Source organism: Peromyscus californicus, unplaced genomic scaffold (assembly GCF_007827085.1).
Source record: "Peromyscus californicus insignis strain IS unplaced genomic scaffold, ASM782708v3 Scaffold_2__1_contigs__length_46816999, whole genome shotgun sequence".
NCBI classification, from domain to species: Eukaryota; Metazoa; Chordata; class Mammalia; order Rodentia; family Cricetidae; genus Peromyscus; species Peromyscus californicus.
Genome location: NW_026294540.1, coordinates 26,599,305 through 26,624,187, shown reverse-complemented (window position 1 = coordinate 26,624,187; position 24,883 = coordinate 26,599,305). Strand labels below are relative to the sequence as shown.

The window sequence follows — 24,883 nt, the reverse complement described above, 5'->3', positions numbered from 1 at the left end:
TTCTCCGAGTGCCGGGCGACCTCAGGCACGTCACCTGGTGGGGCCGGTCTCCCCGACCCCAGAGTAAAGTTGGGAGGCGAGGACCTGTGTGTAGGGGCTCTTCCCGGCCCTGAGCTCCCCGGCGATTTCCCGCACCGGGAGGGCCCGGGGAGGGGGGGGCAGGGGGCGTGGCTCTCGGCTTCGGGATTCTTGAGAACCAGACATTTCCTCGGTTGCGACATCTGGACCTCCTCGAGGCTCCCATTGTCCTCGCGGTGGAGGGTCGGCCTACAGCGCCCGCCCCTGTCTGAGACTCATAACCCGGGGACGGTTTCCAGGGTGTCCACGCCCGGGGTGGCCCACCACGCAGAACACCCTCCAATCGTCCCCTTGGGGCCCACCACCACCCCAGGCTCGGGGAGACGCCCCGACGTGGGAGGGATTCCTAGGACTGGCCACGAGACCTGGGCACCCGGGTCAGGTCTTTGGGCTCAGCCACCGTCCGGAGGAAGGCAGAGCGCTTGGCCGGCGCCACCGGGGCTCCTCCGCAGAGGGCGCGGGGGCGGGGCGGGGGAGCCGGGGGCGGGGCTAGAGGCCAGCACCGCGTGGGCGGGGGGTGCGGCAGGGGCGGGGCCTGAGCAGGGAGGGTGGGCGTGTCGGGGCGGGACTAGTGGTGGGGCGGGGCCGGGAGGCGCGCGCGGCTGGGGCTGGGAGGAGGGCCGGGGGCGCGGAGGGAGCCGCAGGGGCGCGCGGCGCGCGAGTCTGGGCTCCGAGCGCGCCGAGCTCGGGAGCCCGAAGAGGGAGAGAGAGAGCCTCGAGGGGGCTGCGCCGGGACCGCCAGGAGCGCACGAGCCTCGCAGGCTGCAGGCCAGAGAAGCGGGTGCCACCGCCGCCGCCGTCACCACCGGCCACCAAGGGCCGAACTCCCGCCCGGAGGGCTATGCGCCGCCGGGTCCCGGCATCCCGGCCGCGGTCCGGGCAGCGCTCCTCCGGCGCCCCGGCCCGCGCGGCCGAAGCTGCGCGCCTGTAGGTACGGCCTGCTTGTCCTCAGCTCCCTGTCCCCGTGGGTCTTTACCCCACCCGGGTGCCCGGCTGTCCCCGAAGGCGTGTGTGTGTGTGTGTGTGTGTGTGTGTGTGTGTGTGTGTGTGTGTGCGCGCGCGCGCACGCGTGCGGTGTGCTCACCGCCACCCCGGGGCCGCACGCGCCCGGGTCCGAGCGTGTCGTCTTTGTGTGCACCGGTGGGAGGGAGGAGGACGCGCGACAGAGGGGATGAGCCCCGCTGGGATCGGATCGGGGACCCACAGCCCAGGCGAGGTGGAGAGTAACGGGAAGCTCGGGCGGGGGGGAAGCAGCTACCTCCGGAGCAGCTGAGCCCCCGTCCCCTCCTCGAACACTGGCCCGCTGGAGGGGCGAGCGCAGCTGGTCCCCTACAGGAAGGGATCTGAGGCTGGGGGGAGGGGACGTTCAGGTCTCTTCCCGGGTCTGGGAGGAGGTGGATCAACCCAGAATGAGGGTGATGGCTACACGCTGGGGTCTGGAGGGACCCCATCGGGGCCACAGTTAGCCCATGGGGAAGCCCTCCTTCCGGCCCAGGGCCCCTTTCCCACGGCCACCATTCGTGACCCGCCCACTCTGGAGCTCCGGAGCAGCCCAGGGTTTGAGAGGAGGATCGCCGAGGGTGACAGGCCGGCGCCTTTAAGAAGGGGCGGGTTAGTGCCCTCCATTCAGCCCCTTCGGCCTAGGCCATTGATGAACCTGCGAGCTGCGCGCTTAGGAACCACGCCAGGGATGCGGGCGAAGCCAGGCAGAGGCCAGGGTTTTCCTACCCCTCCACTCTCGCGTGGTCCCCTCGGTGGGGTCTTCAGGGTCAGAAGTCTGCAGTGACGAGAGCCTCGCGGGGTATCCCCCAAAGAGGCTGCGAACATGAATAAGCCAGAGTCTAGTTCACACGAGGTGGTGCAGGGGGTGGGCTGCCAGGGCGTGTTGAACTTCATTTCTGCCCCTTTGTAAATTTTGTAAAATTTGCTTGTGTGTGTGTGTGTGTGTGTGTGTGTGTGTGTGTGTGTGTGTGTGTACGTCAGAGGACAACTTGCAGGAGTCCATTCTTTCTTTGCGCCATATGGGTTCCAGGGACCAAACTCAGGTCCTCAGGCTTGGCATCAAGTGTCGTTACCCGCTGAGCCATCTCGTCAACCTGTTCTCTTCCCCCTGAGCTGAATGTCTCCATGCCAAATAAAATGGTATTTCTGCCGGGGAGCCTGCTGGAATTGTCCCATGCAGGGAGCATCCCTCTACTTGGGTAGCAGCCTAGATAAGTGGTTTCCCTGGGAATCTATGGGGTGGGGGTGGGGGAACCTGAAGCCCCTACCCTGTCTCATGAATATATCTCTTTTGGCTTCCAAGATCTTTGAAAAAAAAAAATCTTACAAAATCCCGTTAAGCTAGTGTGAGGTATCCTGGTTTTGGTTTTGTGTGTTGTTTGAAAACAGTCTCACTCTGTAGCCCTGGCTGGCCTGGAACTCTCTGTGTAGACCAGGTTGGCCTTGAACTCACAGAGATCTGCCTGTGTTTAAATAATTCTTAAATGATATTTATTGTTGTTGTTTGTGTGTGATGTGTGTGGGCACATGTGCCTCACAGGACATGTGTGAAGATCAGAGAACAGCCCTGTAGACTTGGGTCTCTCCCACCTTTGTGTGGGTTTTTGAGGCTGGGTTGGTTTGATGCGGGCAGGGTCTCGGAAGGGGGCAGAGTTTCCCACCCGCTGCTTGCTTCTACCCATCTCCCTCTTAGTTCCTATAAGTAGCCTACACACACGCACCCTGGAAGGTGTGAATGTTGAGGACTGTGGGTACTTGGTAATCGAACAGGTCGGGGGAACAGAGAGTTAATACACACACTTTTCTTCCCCCCAGTTGTGAAAAACAACAACACCACTCTCCAAAGCCTCCTAGTCCCTCTTACCTACTTACTAGGAGTCCCCAAGGAGGACTTGGAACACACACTTAGTCTCCCCCCCCCATCCCCAGTGCTGAAGGCAGGGACATCCAGCCAGTAGAGACTGGGCCTCCCAGGGCCAAGCCTTTGATCTCAACTGGCCCATGCCAAGCTCTGAGCGTCACAAAACAAATTTAGAGGAAGTGAGATGATTTGCCCAAAGTCACTCAACCCACAAGTCAGAGACCTCCAAGCCACTTCTCTCTGGCAAGAGCTCAGCTTTGATTTTTTTTTTTTTAATTTTAGTACACTTATTTGGGAAGGGGCACCCCGCTGTGGAGATCAGAAGATAACTTTGGGAGTCAGTTTTCTCCTTCCACCATGTGGGTCCTCAGAATAACTGGGGTCACCAGACTTGGCAGCAAGCTCCTCTACCTAGCAAGTCATTCTGATAGACCTCGGGTTTTTTGTTTTGGTTTGGTTTTCGTTTTGAGACAGAACTTCTCTGTGTAGCCCTGGCTGCTCTGAAACTCACTCTGTAGACCAGGCTGGCCTCGAACTCAGAGATCAGCCTGCCTCTGCCTCCTGAGTGCTGGGATCAAAGGCGTGTGCCACCACCACCTGGCATCCTTGTTTTGTTTTGAGACAGTCTCATGCAACCCAAGATGGCCTCCATCTCACTATTTTACCAAGGCTGGCCTTGAATTCCTGATCCTCTTGCTTTTACCTCCTAAATGCTGGGATCACAAGCATGCACTGCCATGCCCAAACCTGATTCTTGTTTCTTTTTTTTTTTTTGTTTTGTTTTATTTTGTTTTTCGAGACAGGGTTTCTCTGTGTAGCTTTGCGCCTTTCCTGGAACTCACTTGGTAGCCCAGGCTGGCCTCGAACTCACAGAGATCCGCCTGCCTCTGCCTCCCGAGTGCTGGGATTAAAGGCGTGCGCCATCACCGCCCGGCTGATTCTTGTTTCTTGCACCCTTGCATGAGGGAGGGTTTTCAGGTGCTGTGAGCCTCCAGCCTGCAGTCCCCAAGGGATCTGGTCAGTCTTAGAGCCTGCCTCATGTCTATCTTTGACGGTCCATGTGGGGGTCACAGAGGCCGCACAGTGCCTGCTTCTAGTGAAGTCTCTTTCACTCTTACCTAGCTGAGTCTTTTTATGGCTGTGTTCTGTCCCCAGGGACAGCATGTGTGCCCTCAACATGAATTCAAGCGCGCACCTTTTTGGGCACAGTGAGCAGGGCATGGTGTGTGGGAGTACACTGTCTTCTTCCTCTGGGTGAAGCAGGTGGGGCTGCACTCTGCAGATGCTTGAAACCTCTGAGGATAGGGGACAAGTCCTCTGAAGTCACAGTCTGATGGGGGAAACAGGTCACAAAACACAGGTGTTATAATAGGGCCAGGGTAGAGGTAACCCCGGAGAAGAGGGGGCTCTCCAGCCCCATATGGGCTGCAGGCTTGCCAGCTACTGGGACAGAGGAGTGCGGTGGGTGAGATGATGCCAGGCTGGGTGCCCAGTGTCAGAGGAGATCAGAGTGAAGCCCAGGGCACTTTAATTAGGGTCCGCAGCACCCAGAGTTCTGTTCTGTCCTGAACTGGGTGTCACAGGAGGGTGGTCTCAGGAATCACTCATATTGTATGTCAGGGTAAAACCGCAACAGAGCAGCCAGGGAAATGGCTCAGGTGTTAAGAGTGTTTGCCACACACATGAGGAGCCAAGTCACAACCACCCCCAGAACCCATGCACGGCTATTCATGCCTGTCATCCCAGATCTGGGGAAGAAAAGGCACAGGAGAATCCCTAGGGCTTGCGGGCCAGCCAACCAGACCAAATCTTCAAGACCCTCTCTCAAAAAATAAGGTAGAGAGTGACTGAGGAAGACATCTGATGTCAACCTCTGATGCACGCGCATGTGCACGAGCACACACACACACACACACACACACACACACACACACACACACACACACAGGGGACTGGGTCAGGACCCATGTGAAGCACACACAACACTAGAAGAGGAAGAGACTGCTGAGCCCAAGCCAGAGCTGGAGAGGGGCTACCTCTGCTCTGCAGCTGCACCCCCCCCCATTCCTCCCCACACTACCCAAAGCAGGGTGGGGTGAGAGCAGGGCACAGGGCGTCTGGAGCCAGCCAGAGTTGAGGAGCTGTCCAGCACTGGGTGCTCCTGAGGACAAAGAGACCGGCCTTTTGAGACATCCCCAACCACCCCAGCTTCACGTGTGGTCCCAGTCCCCACCCCAACTCCTCTGACCCTTCCTTCCTGCAGGTCCCAGCTGTGGCCCCCCTGCTCTTTCCTAAAAAGCGGGTACTGGGTTCCCCCTTCTGTGCCTTGAAGGAATTCAGGTAGAAATGAGAACTACAGGAAGGGACAGGCCTGGAATCTGGCTCGTTTCAAACACTGGGTCACCATATTGTGACTGACACACTAAGAGGGATGGCCTTGTACAAACCCAGTCAGTGAGCCTCTGGGCACTCCCTTGCCGGAACCCCATCTCTTTGTCTAGGGTGGTGGGAGAGGCCTTTGTTACAGGAAGACACTGTAGGAGAACGGGTTTCTAAAACTCACCTGGACCCCAGTGTGAGCACGTGATTTATAGGGACTTGAGTGGGGGGCACGCAGGGACAGGGAGACTAGGGAAAAGTTCACTGTAGCCAGGCGCCAGGGTGATCAAGCAAAAGAAGGGACTTAGAAAAGACATGTAGGGGCTGGAGAGATGGCTCAGTGGTTAAGAACACTGACTGTTCTTCCAAAGGACCTGGGTTCAATTCCCAACACCCACATGGCAGCTCACAACTGTCTGTAACTCCAGTTCCAGGGAACCCAACACCCATGGCAAAACATCAATGCACATAATATAAATAAATTAAATTTAAAAAAAAAAAAAAAAAGAAAGAAAAGACATTTAGAGCCGGGCAGTGGTGGTGCACGCCTTTAATCCCAGCACTCAGGAGGCAGAGGCAGGCAGATCTCTGTGAGTTCGAGGCCAGCCTGGTTTACAGAGCAAGATCCAGGACAGGCACGAAAGCTACACAGAGAAACCCTGTCCCAAAAAAAAAAAAAAAAAAAAGAGAAAGAAAAAAGAAAAAAAGAAGGAAAAACATTTAGGAAATCGAAGCAGGGAGAACTGTAATCTCTAAGCAAGTTACTTTGTTTGTTTGTTTTATTTTTACCGTTACATTGTTTTCTGTCTGTGCACATGGGCACCATCTTGCTGCTGTGGCAGAGAACAACTTGGAAGAGTCAGTGTTCCTCTGTCTCCGTTTAGGTCCCAAACTCAGGTTGTCAGTGAGTGACTTTAGCTACTGAGCCATCTCTCGGGCCCTGTTTATTTTTGAGACAGAGTCTCACATAAACCAAGCTGGCCTTCAACCAGTTAAGTTGCCAAGGTGGCCTCGAACTCATGAGCTGCCTCCTACTTCTGCCTTCTGGGATTACAGGCAGGCACCATCACACATGGCTACAAACTGTGAAGTTAGCATGCTCTGGCCCTCCATCTCAACAGATGGGGAAACTGAGGCCCCAGTAGGTGTAAGGACTAAGAAGCAGAGAAGCTGGGATTCAGACCTAGTCCATGTGGTCCCTCCACTGTCCCAACATGGATGGAGGGAAATGCTTGGGCTTAGTAATCTGAGGGGCATGGGAGCGTTCTAGAGTGCTCCAACAGATGCATTCCAAACATGCTCTTCTGGGCAGGCCATGGTCTAGGAAGAGGTCTCTGGGAGCTTGATGGGGAAACACAACACTCAGAGAAAAGCCAAGACTACCCAGAGATCCCTGACACCCACCTGTGAAGTGGCAGATCCAATACTTTTTTTTTTCTTTTGAGGCAAAGGAGGGATTCCTGTAGCCGAGTACAGCCCTGAAGTCCTGATCTTCCTGCCTCAGCCTCCCATATGCTGGGGTTACAGGTGAAAGCACCATTTGATGCTGACAACAGAACCCAAGTCTTCTCAGATGCTAGGCAAGGACTCTACCAACTGAGCTACAACCCCAACTGTCTTCATTTTTGTTCCGAGAAAAGGTGTCAAGTAGCCCAGGGTAGCCTCCAGCTTGTTATATAGCCCAAGCTGGCCTTGAACTGATCCTTCCATCGTCTCCACCTTCTGAGAGCTGGAATTACAGCTGTTAGCCACTGTATACATACATACACCATGCCTGTTATATGCGGGGCTAGGGGTGGAACCCAGAGCTGTACGTGTGCTAGGCAAGCACTCTATTGGCCAGCTGCCATAGACTCTTAATCTACCTATAGTCCCAGCAGACTCAAGAATGTGAAGACCAGAACTCAAGCCGGCTGCTACCCGATGCCAGCATCATGGGGTGGGAAAGGATGGGGAAATACCAGCCACTTCCTCCCTCTAGCATGAGGGTCTGGTTCAGAGCCTGTCATGGACATGTGGTCTCCACTAAGGTGAGGTAAGGTGGCCCTGAGAAGCAATGCCCAGGCACCTGATGTTGCTGGTGAGGGCCACTCTGGGCTGGAGGAATGTGGGTAGGCTGCATGGAGAGAGATTCAGTAATAGATGCAGCTGGAGCCACAGGAGGCTGGAATAAGCCTCTGCTGTCAACAGGAGGCTGAGTGGCACCGGCCAAGCCAGGTCAGTCCTGGGAAGGGAGGACGTGAGCAATCGTGGCTGGGACTAGCTTCCAGGAAAGTCCTGTAGGGTTGCGGTTGGGGAGTAGAGGAGGCAAGGGGCCTCAGTTTCCCTATAATGAATGGCTCATTGAAAGAGAGCATTGTCTCGCCTAAAAGCAGATGCCCCGTCCTTCTGGCCATCTCTTCCCCTCTTGCGCTTGGTGGTTCCGCACAAACTAAGCGGTAGCGGAAAGGGGTATCTTGCCTAATGTTGCCTGCGTCCTCTTGGCCACCGTAGGCACATCCCACGCGGGCACCCTGAGGAACCTCAGACTCCCCGCCTTTCCCCTCCCGGGGGCATCTGTCGACTCCTGAGCAGGAAGGGTACCAAAGGGAGGCTGTTGTCACCACGGCAAGCGTTTCCCAGAAACCTGAGCCTCCCGGGCAGGGGGCGTGGCCGCCGCATCTCCCCGCCCACCGAGCGCTGGATCGATTACTGTTCTGCCCATTAGCGCGCAGCAGCGGCGAGGCGGCCTCATCAATATTTTAATGAATGACCAGGCCTTGGGGTCCGGAAATGCTCACTGCTGGCGGGGGTTGAAGACGGGCTTTTTTTTTTAACCCCCCCTTTCCGATTGTCAGCACTATTTTTACTACCGGAAAGCCGTCCACCCCCTCTGCTGCCCCTGTCTGCACGGTGATTCCGTCTGGGTGTCTGGCCTTGAGGTTAGTCAAGCCGGAGGTTTTGCAAGGCCGTGAGCAGGGGAGACTCAGTCAAGCTACCTCTGCTGTGCCCCACCCCTCTGAAGCCCCATCCCACTTAAGAACAACAAAGCCAAAAAACAGGCCCTGGGGGTAGCTGAGTCGGTGAGGTACCTGCCTGTCATTCCAGGAAGATCTGGGTGTCTCCCCGCGCCCCCCTCCAGCCGCCAATAAACTGGATGTGATGGAGCACACCTGTAAACCCAGTACTCAGTAGGCAGGAGCCTGGAGATGAAGAGATCAAGGTCATTCTTGGCAATATACTGAGTTGGAGTCCAGCCTCAGCTACATAAGAGACTATTTCAAAGACAATAAAAACCAGCATTTTTCCAGGCTGAGAAGCTAGTTAGGGCGGCTAAGCCCAGACAGATCCCATTGGAGTGAAGTGTGGAGGATGGTGGACCTACCCAGTACCTGGGGTCCTACCACCTCTCACCCCTTGGCCAGAAAGAAGGCTTTGTCTTTATCTCTACCCAAAGGGCACTCTTTACCTGACCCCAGTCCTTGTAGGGAGGCAGCTGGTCCTCAGTCTCCGATGTCCAGGGACCATACTTCTGTATCTTAATCGGGCCCCTGCTCCAGCCCTCTATTATATTGATAGAGAAACTGAGGCTGCAGGGGATAGGGTCAGCATAGAGCACACTTCTCCCAGGGCTGAGTCACAGGGCTTCTTTGAGCACCTGGGGGCTGCAGGAGGAGACACCCAAGGGTCCAGGGCCATAGGACATGTGAATTCCTGTCTAGTACAGAGAGAAACTTCCAGGAAAAGAGGGGGGTTGGAGGCTGGGGAGAAGGCTCAGTGGTTAAGAGCACTGGCTTTGAAAGCATGAGAACCTGAGTTCCAGTCCCCAGCAGCTGGACGTGGCCACAGGCCCTGTGACTCCAGTGCAGTGGGGTGTGGAGACGTAAGGATGAATGGGGTCTTGCTGGCTGCCAGCCTAGCTCCGGGTTCAGTGGGAGAGCCCTGTCTCAATGAAATAAGGTGGAGAGTGATAAAGCATCCTCTGTCTTCCACACGTGTGCATGTACTCGTGTACAGAGAGAGAGAGAGAGAGAGAGAGAGAGAGAGAGAGAGAGAGAGGGAGAGAGAGAGAGAGAGATGGGGCCAGTAAGATGGCTTGGTGGGTAAAGGTGCTTGCCGCCAAGCTTGCCAACATGAGTTCAATCCCTAGGACCCGCACGGTGGAAGGAGATACCCAACTCCCATAAACTGTCCTCTGACTTTCACACATGTGCTGTGACATGTGCACACACACACACCACACACATACACACACACACACACACACATAAATGTAACAATAAAAGGGAAGGCTCCACACACCTGAAGGCCAGGGAGGAAGGCCATCCAGGCAGAGACAGGAGGGGAAAGGAATGATGACCAGGAGCTTCAATTCATAAACCAAAGCCAGCCCAGAGGGATGGAGGAGGATGACACTGCCCACCCTGCTTCCCCACAGTCTGAACCCACAATCGTCTGCACAGTAATTGATTCCACACACTGGCTGATCTCCACAGTGAGTAGAAACACCTCCAGGCTCTGCCCAGAGGTGAATGGAGCCAGGCCCTGCCTGTGACTATGGAGGGGGGAAGCCTTTCTCTCCCCAAGTGCTGCTCAGAATTTGGGAAGTTCAGCCAAGGTCGAGGACTTCATTTCCTCCCCAGATCCGGCCCCAGGGGCTGTTGGGAACAATACTTCCTTGGCTGGGCCCATTGGTCTGTGGTGGTCAGCCTCCCCTCTGTCCTTCCCATGTGTGAGTCCTGGGCTCCCTATCTGTAACTAGGTGTAGGGTGCTTGTTGGCCTGCCTTGATGACATTTGTTTCTCCACTTTCATTTTGAGATAAAATCTTGCCATATCACCCAAACTGGCCTGGAATTTTCTAGGTAGCTCAGAGTAACCTAAAACTTCCAATCCTCCTGCCTCAGCTTCCTAACGCTAGGATTATAGGCATGTGCCACCACACCCTGCTGCCCCTGTTTTGTGTAGCCTGGCATGCAGGCAGCTGTACGGACCCATACACTGTTGGCCTGCCAGGGGGGCTGGGGAGGGGAAGCCAGAAAAGAGCTAGCCAGTCTCCTGCCTAGGACACAACACACCTGCCCAAATCTCGGCAGAGTCCAGTTTCCACCTGGCTTAGGTGGGAGCCTACGAGGCCCTGTACTTTTTTCTTCAAAGGCTTTCACAAAAGCAAGCAGGGAGGGACAAAGGGAGCCTGAAAACCGCCTGCTTGTAGTGGCGCTCGCCTTTAATCCCTGCACTCAGGAGGCAGAGGCAGGTGGATCACTGAGTTGGAGGCCAGCCTGGTCTACAGAGTGAGTTCCTGGACAGCCAGGGCTACAGGGAAACCCTGTCTCAGGAAGTGCTGGGGCTTCCACACAGGCCCATACCTAGTCTTGTACCCGTGCTCACCCACGCTCACCCATGCCGTCACGTACAGAGCAGGAGATGGCTTGCTGCTGGGTAAGCGCATGGACTTGGGGCAGGCCCTCACGGGGCTAGCAGTGGCTCCATCCTTCTTGGAGGCTATGGCGGTCGTGGTGGTGGTGGTCTGGTGGGTGCAGCCGGCCTCTGCCCCCAAGGAATGCCTAATGCCAGCTGGGGAGATGGACTTAAAAGCATGCACAGAACACAGTGCAATGGCAGCTTGCTAGAAGACACTCAAGAGGGGGCCGTGGGCACTCAGAGGAGACACTTGTGCCAGCCTGGGCAGGAGAGGTCGAGGAAGGCTTCCTAGAGGAAAGTGAATTATGGAAAGTGAATAGGAGTTGGGGAGCAAGTAAGGGTCTGGCCTGAGTTATGCTCACGGGGGCCCCGGCACCCACCTCTCTCCACCTTCGTGGACTTTGCACACTGCCCTCTGATCTCCAGAAGTCCTGATAAGTCCTGCGGCAGTCATTGCTCATCCTGAGGTGCCATCTTTGTCCTATCTATAGGTGTGAAGCCCGGCACAGGCTTCAGGAAACCTGTCCCAGGCACTTCTGCCCTGGGTGGATCCTGTACTTGATGACCACTGCGCCCAAGGCTGCCCTAAGGAGGGAAGGGGTTCCCTTGTGCCCTCTGGCCCCAAGGATGCTGCTGAAATGTCGAACAGCTATTTTTCACCTAATGTTTAATTATAGGGCTCAGACAACGGGAGAGATCTGCGATGGGGTTCCCAAGGGCTGTGGTGTGGAGGAGGGGTGGGCCCAGAGCCATGGGGATCTACATCAGTGCCCCAGAAGGATGGGTGCTGCCCCTCAACCATCCACACTAAACTGGCCTCTCTGATGGTGGTTGCCAGAGGAGGCCTGTGTCTCCCTACTTAATCTCCTTGGTTTTTGTTTTTTTGTTTTGTTTTTTTTTTTCCACTAACTTAAGGTCAAAAGTTACCAAAGGAAAATGGATGGAAGGGCTGGAGATATGACTCAGTGGTAGAGCACTTGCCTAGAATCCCCCAGTGAGGGGCTGGGGTGTGGCTCAGTGGTAGAGCACCTGCCCAGAATCCCCCAGTGAGGGGCTGGGGTGTGGCTCAGTGGTAGAGCACCTGCCCAGAATCCCCCAGTGAGGGGTGGGGGGTGTGGCTCAGTGGTAGAACCATTGAGTAATATGCAGGAAGGAGGCACTGGGTACAATCTAAGAAAGAAAATGGATAAGGAAGGCAGAACAGGCTCGGTTTGCATTCTCAGGAACGTTTACCACAACAGGGGACAGGAAGCAAGTCCCCCAGATGACTACCTGACATGCACTCTGCAGTTTACCCATCCTAAGTGGTAAAAGATGGAGTTGCCTAGCAACAAAGTGGAAGAAGCTGGAATGAAGAGACAGCTGGGATTTCTAGATTGGTCCAGTGGGGATGAGAGTTCTGGAAGGAACAACACGCGGGCCACCAGGAGTGTGTGTGTGTGTGTGTGTGTGTGGTGGGGGGAGTCCTAAGGAGGCTGGGCCTTCAATGCCAATAATAAAAATGGTCATCCCTGAACCCTCTAGGAAGATTACCCTCCAAGTCCCAGGATCAGAAAGCTGAGTAAAGACCCTGAAACTGAACGTAAGCCGCTGTCACTGTAATAGATACCCAGGAGCATCGCAGGGGAGGGGCGGCTTACTTTTGACTCACAGCCTCAGGGGTTAAAGGTCAGCTGGCTCCTTAGTTCCTCAACTTAGGCAGAACATGGTGATTGGAGCAAGGGATGGAATAAACACCTCAGGTCATGACGGCCAAAATAAAGGGAGAGACCGTGGCTAAGACAGAGTCCATAGGGGCTGCAGAGACGGCTCGGAGGTTAAGAACACTTGTTGCTCTTGCAAAGGATCGCGCTGGGTGCCCAGCAGCTACACAGCAGCCCCCACCTGCCTGTAAGTCCAGCTCCAGGAAATCCAACAACCTCTTCTCCAGGGCTTGGGGACCTTGGAGAGGTTCCTGGAGACCATGAGGTCACCCTAAACTCATGGGGCACCATTTGAAAGTATCTTTCCCCTCAGCCTCCTTGACCAGCCCCAGAAAGAATGACCCTGGGGATCCCCAAGAACGCTATTTAAGACTCCCCCCTGGACAACCCCTCTCCGATCTTCCCATCTGTCACGTGCACACTGATCAGCCGCCTGTACCCCTAGCTTCAGTGAGTGGGAGCATGCTCCAACAGCCTCTGTGATACAGTAGATCCCCAGGGAGGGCTGTGGACGGGCCCAGGAGGACCAGAAATTCAAGGTCACCTCTGCTACATAGGGAGTCCGAGGCTAGCCCGTGCTACATGAGACGCTATCTCAGAAGGAAAGGAGGGAAGGAAGGAAGGAAGGAGAAAACAAAAAAAGAAATGCTTACCTGCTTTTCTCCCCTCAGCCCGAGGCTGCCATGGGACCAAAGCCATGAATGGTGCCACCCCCGGCTCCGCCGCCGCCCCCGCCCCAGTCCCGGACTGGCGGCATTTCTGCGAGCTGCACGCACAGGTGGCTGCCGTGGACTTCGCTCACAAGTTCTGCCGCTTCCTTCGGGACAACCCAACCTACGACACGCCTGACGCGGGGACCTCCTTCTCCCGCCACTTTGCCGCCAACTTCTTGGCCGTGTTCAGCGAGGAGGTGCGCCGCGTGCTGGGGACAGCAGCGGACACCATGGAGCCCGAGCCCGCCGTGACCTCGGTCACATCGGCGCTCAAGGCTGCAGCCTATGGCCACTCCCGCAGCTCCGAGGACGTGTCTGCCCACGCGGCCACCAAGGCCCGGGTCCGCAAGGGCTTCTCACTGCGTAACATGAGCCTGTGCGTGGTGGACGGAGTGCGCGACCTGTGGCACCGGCGCGCGTCCCCGGAGCCCGATGCTGGGGTCACTCCTAGGGTCGCCGAGCCTGCATCCGAGCCTCGGGACAAGTGGACACGGCGCCTGAGGTTGGCACGGACCCTGGCGGCCAAGGTGGAGTTAGTGGACATCCAGCGTGAGGGCGCACTGCGCTTCATGGTGGCAGACGACGCGGCCTCGGGTCCCGGGGGCGCCGCACAGTGGCAGAAGTGTCGCCTGCTTCTGCGAAGGGCCGTGGCTGGGGAGCGCTTCCGCCTGGAGTTCTTCGTACCACCCAAGGTTGGTATCCTGGTGCATGTTTCTCCCCATCACTCACGGGGACCCAGTCACCTGCACAGTCTGAGGGATCGGCAGGCCGGTGACAGGTGGGTGCCTGGGACTGCTATGGGGGTTGTGTGGCCTGATCCGACTGACAGTTTTTTGTACAGAGGGCACCTCGCCGAGTCGAGATATAGCATGTGAAGGCAGGGAGTAACAAGGTGCATTTCAGACATGTCCCCCAGAGACCTGTGTCCTGCTCCATGGCAGTCAGACATCTGCTCCCCTTGCCAGGCTCCAGCTGAGCCCTGCCCGGGGCCCCTTCCTTCCCATCAGGAGGAAGAGATGGTCTCTACCTGCTACTACCATTTTGCATGCCACTTTGAGTCCACTGGCCCCTGGCCCCGTTGGAGAGCAAAGCCCTCCTGTGGTAGGGGACAGGGAAGCTTAAGGTCTGCTTCTGGGAGGCAAATGTAACTGGCTTGAAAAGTAGAGGTGCTGGGGGTGTAGCTCAATAGGTAGAGCCCAGAGTTCCAGCACCAGCACCCCATAATCCCCGAGTGGTAGCACACTTGGAAACAGGAGGATCGTAAGTTCAAGGTTAGCCTCGGCTACATAGCAAGGTGGAAGCCAGTCTGGTCTGCATGAGACTCCGTCTGGAAAGAAGGAAACAGCAGAAACTTCGAGGAGGGGTATGGCCTGCCTGCTGTCACACGGACAGTGGGAGGCAGAAGGAGGCTAATTATACATCACCACTCAGACGGTCACCAGAATGAAAGGAGGGCATAGAGTCCCTTCAGGACTGGTATGACAACTGGTAACACCCTAAGACCTGACCACCCCAGGGTCAGTCTCCCCCGGTGCCCTCCTAGACACCTGAGTCAGTGTACTTGCCCTCCCAGGCTCCCCTCAAGGTGCCAGAGTGAGAGCTACCCAAAGCGAGACGCTGTGGGCTACTCCCAGAATGCCCTGGTGAAGAGCTCTCACCCCAAGTCCCAATACCCCCAGATTTCCCAAGGGCTTTTTACCCACCCCCAACTTTAAGCCCCTGAGAAAAATACCACTAAACTCAAGTCTACAGACAGAGAGACCAAAGCCTGGGGGCGGGGGTGGCTTGTCCAGGGTCACCCAAAGGGCAGGGGCAGAGGCCCAAGGTTTCACTGCCTCCAGCTCTGAGTGGCAGTCCCAGCTGCCGCTCTCTAAATAGCTGTGCCTGTTTCCCTGGGGGAGAGGACAGGGCAGCTGGTGGCCTCCCCATCTTTCCACTGATCCCTGCAGAGCACTCCAATTTTACTGCTGGCAGAAGGGAGGGATCCCGAGGGATCACTGAGCCTGTCCTTCCTCAACTCAGCTAAGACAACAGGTTTCCTAGTCCCTGATCTTGCTTCAGGCCCTGCGAACATCAGAGCCTAGTAGAACACTTGAGAGTGAGCCATGGAAGTGTGGATCATTCTAGAGTGTATTAGTCCGTCTTCTGTTTCTATAACAAAATACTAGAGGCTAAATAGTATATTAAGAAAGAAAGAAAGAGCCGGGCGGTGGTGGCGCACGCCTTTAATCCCAGCACTCGGGAGGCAGAGCCAGGCGGATCTCTGTGAGTTCAAGGCCAGCCTGGGCTACCAAGTGAGTTCCAGGAAAGGCGCAAAGCTACACAGAGAAACCCTGTCTCGAAAAACCAAAAAAAAAAAAAAAAAAAAAAAGAAAGAAAGAAAGAAAAAAGGAAGGAAGGAAATTGGGCATGGTAACTGCCTATAATCCCAGTATTGGGGAGGTAGAGGCAGGAGGATCCTTGGCTACATAGCAAGTTAAATGCCTATCTGAGCTACATGATACTATATCTAAAAAGGGAAGAGAGAAAGCGAGCGAGCTCAGGTCAGTTTAGCTGGGTTTTAGAAACCGCACGTCCAAGGTCAGGAAGCCCCGCCCCTCTACCTCTGAGAAGGTGTTCTCTGCTTCTCACAGAGGGGCAGACAGAGGAGAAGGAAATAGCCATCTGTGGAAGAGGTCAACTGTCAACATAGAGTGACCTCACTTTATAACAACCCGTTCTGGTTAGATAACCAGGTTCCCCGAGAACTGCATTAATCGCCTCCCAACACAGCAGCACACACGACCAACCATCTTCCACTACGCCCTGCCTTTTAAAGGGTCCACTAGCTTGAAAAATAAATTAACGTTTATTTATTGGGGGAATACTCATGTGGAGGTCACGAGACAACCTGTGGGAGCCAGTTCATTCCTTCTACCATGTGGGTCTTGGGATCAACTCAGGAGGCAGAGGCAGAGGCAGGCGGATCTCTGTGAGTTCAAGGCCAGCCTGGTCTACAGAGTGAGTTCCAGGCCAGCCAGAGCTACACAGAGAAACCCTGTCTTGGAAAACAAACAAACAAACAAAAACAAGCGCAGGTCATCAGGCTTGGTGGCAGACCACTTTACACATTGAGCCCTCTCGCCAGCCCTTGCGATGTTACTAGTGTTTTTGTTTTGAGACAGGGTCTCATGTAGATCAGGCAGGCCTTGAACACCCCTTGTGACCATGGATAACCTTGAACTTCTAGTTCTCCTGCCTTTCATCTGCGGTGTGCTGGGATTATAGGCATTTATCATCACACCCAGTGTTTGTGGTGCTGGGGATCAAACCCAGGGCTTCGTGAGTGCTGGGTCAGCACCCACTATTGCCTGTCACCCACCTACCAATCCGGATCTCCCTGGTCCCTTGGAGTCAGAGGTAGCGGAGGGCAGGCACTAGGGCGCTTGGATCTGTGGGTTCAGAGGGCACTAGGGCGCTTGGATCTGCGGGTTCAGAGGGCACTAGGGCGCTTGGATCTGCGGGTTCAGAGGGCACTAGGGCGCTTGGATCTGCGGGTTCGGAGGGCACTAGGGCGCTTGGATCTGCGGGTTCGGAGGGCACTAGGGCGCTTGGATCTGCGGGTTCAGAGGGCACTAGGGCACTTGGATCTGCGGGTTCAGGGTATTCCTGGGGGCTTCACACTTTCCCTTTCACAGCTCTTGCTGTCTCTGCCCAAGTCAGGTCTCTAAACTCCTGCCCCCTCACCTGTGTGCGTAGCATCGACTGAACCCCAAGTCCTCTCACAGCACCCAGAGAGCAATGAAATTAGCCCTCTGCCCCTGGGGAAGCCACCGGGAAAGTCATCACACTGGATGGATTCACAGGGGGAGCTCCTGGGTCCCTGAGGTGGGGGAATGCAGAAGTGGTCAGTGGGTAACAGGAGCCAAGTGACCGAAGGTAACCGAAGTAGAGATGGGGAAATGCAGGTAAAACTGGGGTGTGGCTCAGTGGTTAAGAGCATTGACTGCTCTTCCAGAGGATTCGGGTTCAATTCCCAGCACCTACATGGCAGCTCACAGCTGTCTCCAACTCCAAGATCTGACACCCTCACACAGACATTCATGCAGGCAAAATACTAATGCAAATATAATTTTTGTTTGTTTGTTTGTTTTTGAGACAGAGTTTTTCCGTGTAGTTTTGGTGCCTGTCCTGGAACTCACTTTGTAGACCAGACTGGCCTCGAACTCACAGAGATCCGCCTGCTTCTGCCTCCCAAGGGCTGGGATTAAAGGCGTGTGCCACCACCGCCCGGCTGCAAATAAAATTTTAAAATAAGTAAATTAAAAAAAAAAAAACCCACAGGGCAAAAAAATAGGAAGAGGCAGGTAAAGCTGGGGGTGTGGCTCCATCATAAAGCACTTGCCTAGGATGCCCCAGTGAGAGGCAGGGATGTAGCTCAGTGTTAGAGGCCCTGGATTCCACCCCAGTACTGGGGGTGAGAGGCAAGTGGGGGGCAGCTACAGCTACCTCAGGACTGATGGCCTCGGATGGACATCAGGCTGAGAGCAGGAACACAGCCCAACTGAAGGCACCATTATGAACCTTCCTGCTCTCTCTGCCCCAGAGGGCCAACCCCAGCCACAGGCTGGTGTGATCAGCTAAGCCCATCTGTCACTGCTATAAGCCCAGCCCAGGGCCCACTGGACAGTGTCCAGGGTAGCCAAGAATTCCCACTCACCAGATAGGAGTCCCTTCCTTTTCCTCCTCAGAAAGTCCCTGTCCCAGAGTCCAAGCCCTGCCGGGAATGTCAGCCTCAGGCCAGTCCAGGGAGGTGCAGGGGTGTGTAGCCAGGAGCTGTGGAGCAGAGCGTAAAGGGGCCTGCATGGAGCGACCCTACTGAGGAGCCCTGCTGACTGTCCGGGTTTAACCCTGTGATGGTAGCATTGGGGTGCTGGTTTCCTTCTCCCCAGGCCACACGTAGCTCCAGAGTCCCTTTCTGAAGTGAGAGCTGTGCTCCAGAAAATCTCATACAAAGCAGGAAGCCACTTTATTCTGGGAGCCATACCCACACCACCCCTTCACTGGGTGAAATTCGTAAGTGCTCTACCACTGAGCCACACCCCAGCCCCTCACTGGGGGATTCTAGGCAGGTGCTCTACCACTGAGCCACACCCCAGCCCCTCACTGGGGGATTCTAGGCAGGTGCTCTACCACTGAACCACACCCCAGCCCCTTACTATGGGATTCTAGGCAGGTGCTCTACCACTGAGCCACACCCCAGCCCCTCACTGAAGGTCATTTGATACAGTATATAGCCCAAGCTGGCCTGGACTCACTGTAGGTTTCTGTGCTATGATCTACATAGTGAATTCCAGGCCAGCCAGAGTTATATTGTAACACAAATGTTGAAAGGTCTTATTAATAAAAAAAAAAAAAAAAAACCTGGAGCCAGATGTTGGGGTGAAAGCTGAATGATCAGAGAAACAGAGCAAGCCAGCCACATTCTTACCTTTACAAAATCCTCAGCCTCAAGAGAGAGAGGTCCTGTTTCCTCAGGCCTTATATACTTTTTTCTGTCCAGACATCACTTCCTGGGATTAAAGACGTGTGCCACCACTGACTGCCTGGTTCTGTTTCCAGTATGGCTTTGAACTCACAGAAATCCGGATGGATCTCTGCCTCCTGAGTGATAGGATTAAGGGTGTATGCTACCACGGTCTGACCTCTATGTCTAATCTAGTGGCTGGCTGTCCTCCAATTCCCAGGCAAATTTATTAGGGTACACAATATATCACCACACTATATAGTGAGACCCTGTCTCAAAAAGAAAAATAATAATTTTTTGTGCCAAATGTGGTGCTCCATTTGTACAACCCCAGAACTCAGGAAACTCAGGAAGGATTGCCCCAAGCTCAAGCCAACCTGGGCTACACAGTGGGTTAGCCTGTGCTATGGATTGAGACACGATAGCTAAAAGCCAAGGGCTTGGGTTTTGGCTCAGAGGTGGAGCCCTTGCCTAGAACCCCCAATGAGGGGCTGGGAGTGTGGCTCAGTGGTAGAGCACCTGCCTAGAATCCCCCAGTGAGAGGCTGGGGTGTGGCTCAGTGGTAGAGCACCTGCCTAGAATCCCCCAGTGAGGGGCTGGGAGTGTGGCTCAGTGGTAGAGCCTCTGCCTAGAATCCCCCAGTGAGAGGCTGGGGTGTGGCTCAGTGGTAGAGCACCTGCCTAGAATCCCCCAGTGAGGGGCTGGGAGTGTGGCTCAGTGGTAGAGCCTCTGCCTAGAATCCCCCAGTGAGGGGCTGGGGGTGTGGCTCAGTGGTAGAGCACCTGCCTAGAATCCCCCAGTGAGGGGCTGGGGGTGTGGCTCAGTGAGAGAGCACCTGCCTAGAATCCCCCAGTGAGGGGCTGGGGTGTGGCTCAGTGAGAGAGCACCTGTCTAGAATCCCCAGGGGCTCTGTAGTAGAGAGCTTGTCCAGCTGCATGATGCTCTGGGCAAAATTCCCAGTACCAAAAGGAAAGAGAAAGAGAAAGGAAAGAAAGGGAATGAGGGGGCTGAGAAGAGAAGGGGGAGCATCATATGGAGTAGTGCACTGGGTGGAGGGTGGGCCAGGGAGCACTCACAGATCACAGGGTTGGGGTTCAGGGATTGAAGACTCAGCAGTACCAACCATTCTCTAACTTGCTGCGACCGCAGGAGGAGGTTTCTTGCTGTCTCCCTCAATGTCCCCATCTCTAAAATGGGGTTGGTAACACATTCACACCAGCAGGAACTTGGCAGTCTTGGCAGCCGGGACCCACATATGCTGGAAGGTGGTGTGGGAAGTGCGGAGAGGGTCTCCTGATTCCTCCAAGGGGTTCCTCCCACCGTTCCTTCCTCTGGCCTCCCAGGCTTCCAGACCCAAGGTCAGCATCCCCCTGTCGGCCATCATCGAGGTCCGAACCACCATGCCCCTGGAAATGCCCGAGAAGGACAACACGTTCGTGCTCAAGGTAAGATCCCACTGCGGCCGCCGAGGTCTGTAACTCACAGCCCTAGTGGGTTACACAGCTTGAGCTCATTACAGGGGTGCAAGTTAGACCATCAAAGGGGGTCAACAAGGAGGGGGTTTCCATGAGAGGCACCCACGACAGGTGTCCATCACCTAGGGAGGGCTTGGTTCAGGGTCTGAGTCCTAGAGTCATGCATCCCCACATGGCTGGCCACCTGGGTCTCCTCCCATTTCTTTTTTTGTTTTTTTGTTTTTTTTTTTTTTGGTTTTTCGAGACAGGGTTTCTCTGTGTAGCTTTGTGCCTTTCCTGGGACTCACTTGGTAGCCCAGGCTGGCCTCGAACTCACAGAGATCCGCCTGGCTCTGCCTCCCGAGTGCTGGGATTAAAGGCGTGTGCCACCACCGCCCAGCCCATTTCTTATTTTTAAATTATATTTGTTATTGTTGTTGTTGTTTCGAGACAGGGTTTCTCTGTGTAGCCCTGGCTATCCTGGAACTAGCTCTGTAGACCAGGCCAGCCTTGAACTCATGGAGATCTGCCAGCCTCTGCCTCCCGAGTGCTGGGATCAAAGGCGTGCGCCACCGCTGCCCGGCCAGTAGGCTCTTTTTTAAACCAATGAGAGTAACACACATTCACAGTGTACAAAGATTGTTCCACAGTAGGTCAGTAAAATGCTTGTCTTGCAAGCATAAGGACCTGACTTCGGTCCCCAAAACCCAGGTGTGTGTGGGGGTGGGGGGAATGCTAAGTGTGGTGCTTCCCCTGGGAATCAAACCCAGCCTGTGAAGCCTGGCGGCAGGCACCTTCACCCACTGAACCGTCTCGCCAGCCCAGTCCGGTTCCCCATTTCTTCTTGGGTCTGAGTAAAGATCATTAGCGTTCCCTCCCCCTCTGGAGCCAGACACACCCACCTCACAGCTTGTTGAAGTTATACAAATGTCTACAGAGTGTGGGAACAGCCAGGTCCCTACAGAAGACACAAAGACATGGGGCACCCCAGGGGCTCTGGGAGCCCAGGTCCTTTCTCCAGCCCCACAGCAATGGAATGGCCTGCGGGAGCTGCTAAGGACATGGGTCCAGGCTGCTAGGGTTGTGGTCAGGGCTTCCGGGAAGGAACTAGACCATGAATCGGAGTCCTTCCAGGAGGCTGGCTCCTCCTGCTTGAAGCTGGGGCGCAGAGCCCCCACCCTGTTTGGCAAGCTCTTACTGAGCTTGTGTTTATACAAGCCACCGATTCTTTTATTCATTGGGTAAATGTGTGCCAACTCTGTGTCCTGCGTTGTCCCCTCAAGACTGGTAGCTGGGGACACAGCCGCTGTCCATCTGGTATTCTCAGCTGCTGGGTGGTCCTCAGGCACCCCTGAGGCAGAAGGACTGCCCTGCCAGCCCCACCGTGAGTCCATTGGAAAAAAGAAGGCTTTCAGGGTGTCCTCTTAGACCAATGCTACATCGTGACAGAGTACACAGGACAGGGACCCAAGAACAGGGCGACTGGGCATCTGGTGAACCCGGGTTCAGGTCTCAGCTGCTGCTGGCTGCTGTGGGACTTTTGAGCAAGTTGCTCCCTCTCTGAACACAAGGCTTCTTGTCTATAAAATCTGTGTTTTGCTGGGAGGTAATAATGCACACCTTGAATCCCAGCACTCAGGAGGCAGAAGCAGGCAGATCTCTGTGAGTTCCAGGACACCCAGGATTGTTATACAGAGAAACTCTGTCTCAGAAAACAATAACAAAAAAAAGTGTTGGACATAGCCTCCTTCCCAGGGTTGTCGGGAACTCAATGGACAGGGTACAAGGAACATCGTCCGCCATGTGGCCACAGCAATCAAATCGCAGTCGCTAAGGCCTGGGAGCCCCTCAACTCTGTGCCGAGCCAGCCGGCCTCCCCACTCGACTTGAACCCTACCTGGGATGCCAGGACATGGGCTGAGCATGCTGGGTCTCCAGCCCCACACCCTGGGCCTCCAGAGCCTGGCATCTCCTCCCCTGTGTGGGCTTCAGGCTGCAGCCCTAACCCTGACTTGGGTGATCTCCCTCTGTTCATACCCATGAGACCTAACACAGGGATGGGCAACGCCAGAGGAACCCTTCTGCTCACTGGTCCTGGGGTGCTGAGCCCCCACCCTGCAGTGGAGGAGGCTTGACCAGGGCCCCTCTCGTCCAGGTGGAGAACGGAGCGGAGTACATTCTGGAGACGATAGACTCCCTGCAGAAGCACTCATGGGTGGCTGACATCCAGGGCTGTGTGGATCCTGGGTGAGTATTCTGGCCCCGAGCACAGGGGAGGGACAGGTGGGTGTGTGCACCCTGTCCCTTCCCAGAGACCCGGCTACCAGCTAGGGCGAGTACTGAACTAGAGTCAGCATTAGTTATTCCCAAGAGAGGCTAGCCTGGGCTACAGGAGCCCCTATCTCAAAAAAAACCAAATAAGCAAACAAAACCCCCAAATAACAACAAAATGACTAGGCCAGATAGAGGATGTCAAGACTTCCATGGTGTCTAACCCAGGGCTCTGTGCATGCTACGCGTGTGCTCCACCACACCTCTCATCACAGGCAGGATTTGGGGGGCTGGAGAGACAGCCCAGCAGTACTGCTCTCCCGGAGATGAGTTCAGTTGCCAGCCCCCACATCAGGCAGTTCGTAATTGCCTGGAACGCCAGCTCCAGGGGATCGGTTGCCTTTGACCTCTTCTGGCACCCGCACCCACGTGCACCTCTCCACTCATGGGCACATATTTTTATAGAAAAGAGTTGGATTTTGATGAGGAAGCTGGTAGTCAGGCTGAGGGCACTCTGGAGTCATGTTTGGTGACGTGGTTGGCACGTCTGGTCAGTTATGTACAGGAAGAAGATGACTCCACTGTCCAGAAGAGATGCCCTGGGGTGGGGGGTGGGGGGTTCACCCAGCTGAGAACTTGGCAGTGGTTTCTCTGGCTAATAGGATGAGGTGGTGGGGGGGCTGCTTTCTAATTAACAGATTCATTTAAATAAAGCTCAGTTAGAGTCCTAAGTGCCTCGCGGCCCTCATCCCCAAAGTGCTTGCCAATCACTCCCCTATTACTCTGATGGCCATCTGCTCCAGAGACTTTCCCATGGGGGGGGACCTGTTTTAGAGCTGGGAGGGCCTCAAAGGGGCTGCCCAGCTTCCCCTGATCACCACACTGCCCTCCACTGGAAGGTATTCGTGGGCTCCCAGGAATGAGCCACAACCAGGGAACACCATGCTCCCGGCGGTCTCAGTGGTGGGTCGCTCACACCGTGGCCACAGAGGGCGAGGGAGGGAAAGGACTTGATGTTCTGTAAGCAGCCCAGGGTCCTAGCCCAGGCCCCGTGGCAAGATGTGCTGTGCCTTCTCAACTCCGCAGGGACAGCGAGGAAGACACGGGGCTGTCCTGTGCTCGGGGCGGCTGTCTGGCCAGCCGCGTGACCTCCTGCAGCTGTGAGTTCCTGGCAGAAGGTAGGTGGGGAGCGGGCTGGCTGGAGTCATGGGGGACAAGTGTTGGAGGGCAGGTAAGAGACACGCTTCTCCCCCTGTTTACCCTGCAGCAGACATGTCCCGGCCCCCAGAGACAACGACAGCAGTGGGTGCCGTGGTGACAGCCCCACACAGCAGAGCGCGTGACACCGTGGGAGAGTCCCTGGCCCATGTCCCCCTGGAGACTTTCCTTCAAACCCTGGAGTCTTCAGGTGGTGGTGTCAGTGACAGCACTAACACAGGTGCCATTGGGGTCCCCGCCCCCTCTTCAGGGACCCCTGTGGATCCTCAGGAGTGGTGACATTTCAACCAGTTGTGTCGACAGTGGTCCTGGCCCGTGTGGGCACCTGGCCTTCCCCGCTGTGCCTGGTTTCTATAGAGCCTCAGAGACATGGGGGGGGGGGGGGGCGGGGATGGCACACGCCCGTAATCCCAGCACTCAGAAGGCTAAAGCATGGAGATCTGCATAGGTTCAAGGCTAGCCTGGGCTACATAGTGAGATGTAGAGAAAAGAAGAAGAAAGAGAAAGAGACAGACAGACAGACATGGAAAGGGAGGGAGGTAAGCTCTTCCGATAGAAAGAGGCACAAAAGGCAGCTTTGGTGGCACAAGCCTGTAACCCAGCACTTGGGTTGTAGGGGCCGGAGCTAAATGTCTGGAGAGGTGGCTCACTGGTTGGTAGCGATTGCCTTCTTCCAGAGAACCCGTGTTGTGCACTGTCACTTTAACCGTGTAAAGGTGTTACCTCTGTTTCTGCTGCGTTTCTTTAATCATGTAAAGATGTGCTCCATCTGTCTCACCTGGCCTGCCTAAGGCACCTGATTGGTCTCATAAAGAGCTGAACGGCCAATAGCTAGGCAGGAGAGGGCCAGGCGGGGCTGGCGGGCAGAGAGAATAAGCAGGAGGAGGAATCTAAGTTCTAGAGAAAGGGAGATGCACAAGAGTAGGCCATACAGAAGGAAAGAAAGGTAAAAAAAACAACAAAAAAAACCTGAGGCAAACATAGATGAAGAGAAACGGGTTAAATTAAGTTATAAGAGCTAGCAAGAAATGACCGGAAGAGAAGGCCAAGCATTCATGACTAATAATAAGTCTCTGTGTCATGATTTGGGAGCTGGTTGGTGGCCCACGAGAAAGCCTGTTACACACCTGAGTTTGGTTTCCAGCACCCATGTAGGGCAGCTCACACCTGCCTGTGACTCCAGCTCTGGGGGATCTGATGCCCTCTTCTGGTCTCCCCCGAATGCACATGCACACACGTGCACACACATGCACACACAGACACCTACATATACACATAAACAGGACATAATGGAAC

The 24,883-nt window shown here is 55.3% G+C and overlaps 1 protein-coding gene across 3 annotated transcripts in view; it reads left to right on the top strand.

Moving 5' to 3' along the window:
• The first annotated feature begins 697 nt into the window (after positions 1 to 697).
• Sh2b2 (SH2B adaptor protein 2) overlaps positions 698 to 24,883 on the top strand; it is a 28,144-nt gene continuing 3,958 nt past the window's right edge. Inside the window, exons 1-6 of one of the 3 annotated variants that reach the window (XM_052754014.1) lie at positions 698 to 1,005; positions 13,097 to 13,830; positions 19,988 to 20,089; positions 22,254 to 22,345; positions 23,456 to 23,547; positions 23,637 to 23,807. In XM_052754014.1, coding sequence (XP_052609974.1) covers positions 13,123 to 13,830; positions 19,988 to 20,089; positions 22,254 to 22,345; positions 23,456 to 23,547; positions 23,637 to 23,807 — 1,165 coding nt within the window. In that variant the 5' untranslated portion in view covers positions 698 to 1,005; positions 13,097 to 13,122. Of the gene's footprint in view, positions 1,010 to 12,195; positions 12,613 to 13,096; positions 13,831 to 19,987; positions 20,090 to 22,253; positions 22,346 to 23,455; positions 23,548 to 23,636; positions 23,808 to 24,883 lie in introns of those variants that run through there. The other 2 variants (XM_052754013.1, XM_052754012.1) reach the window with 2 other exon arrangements.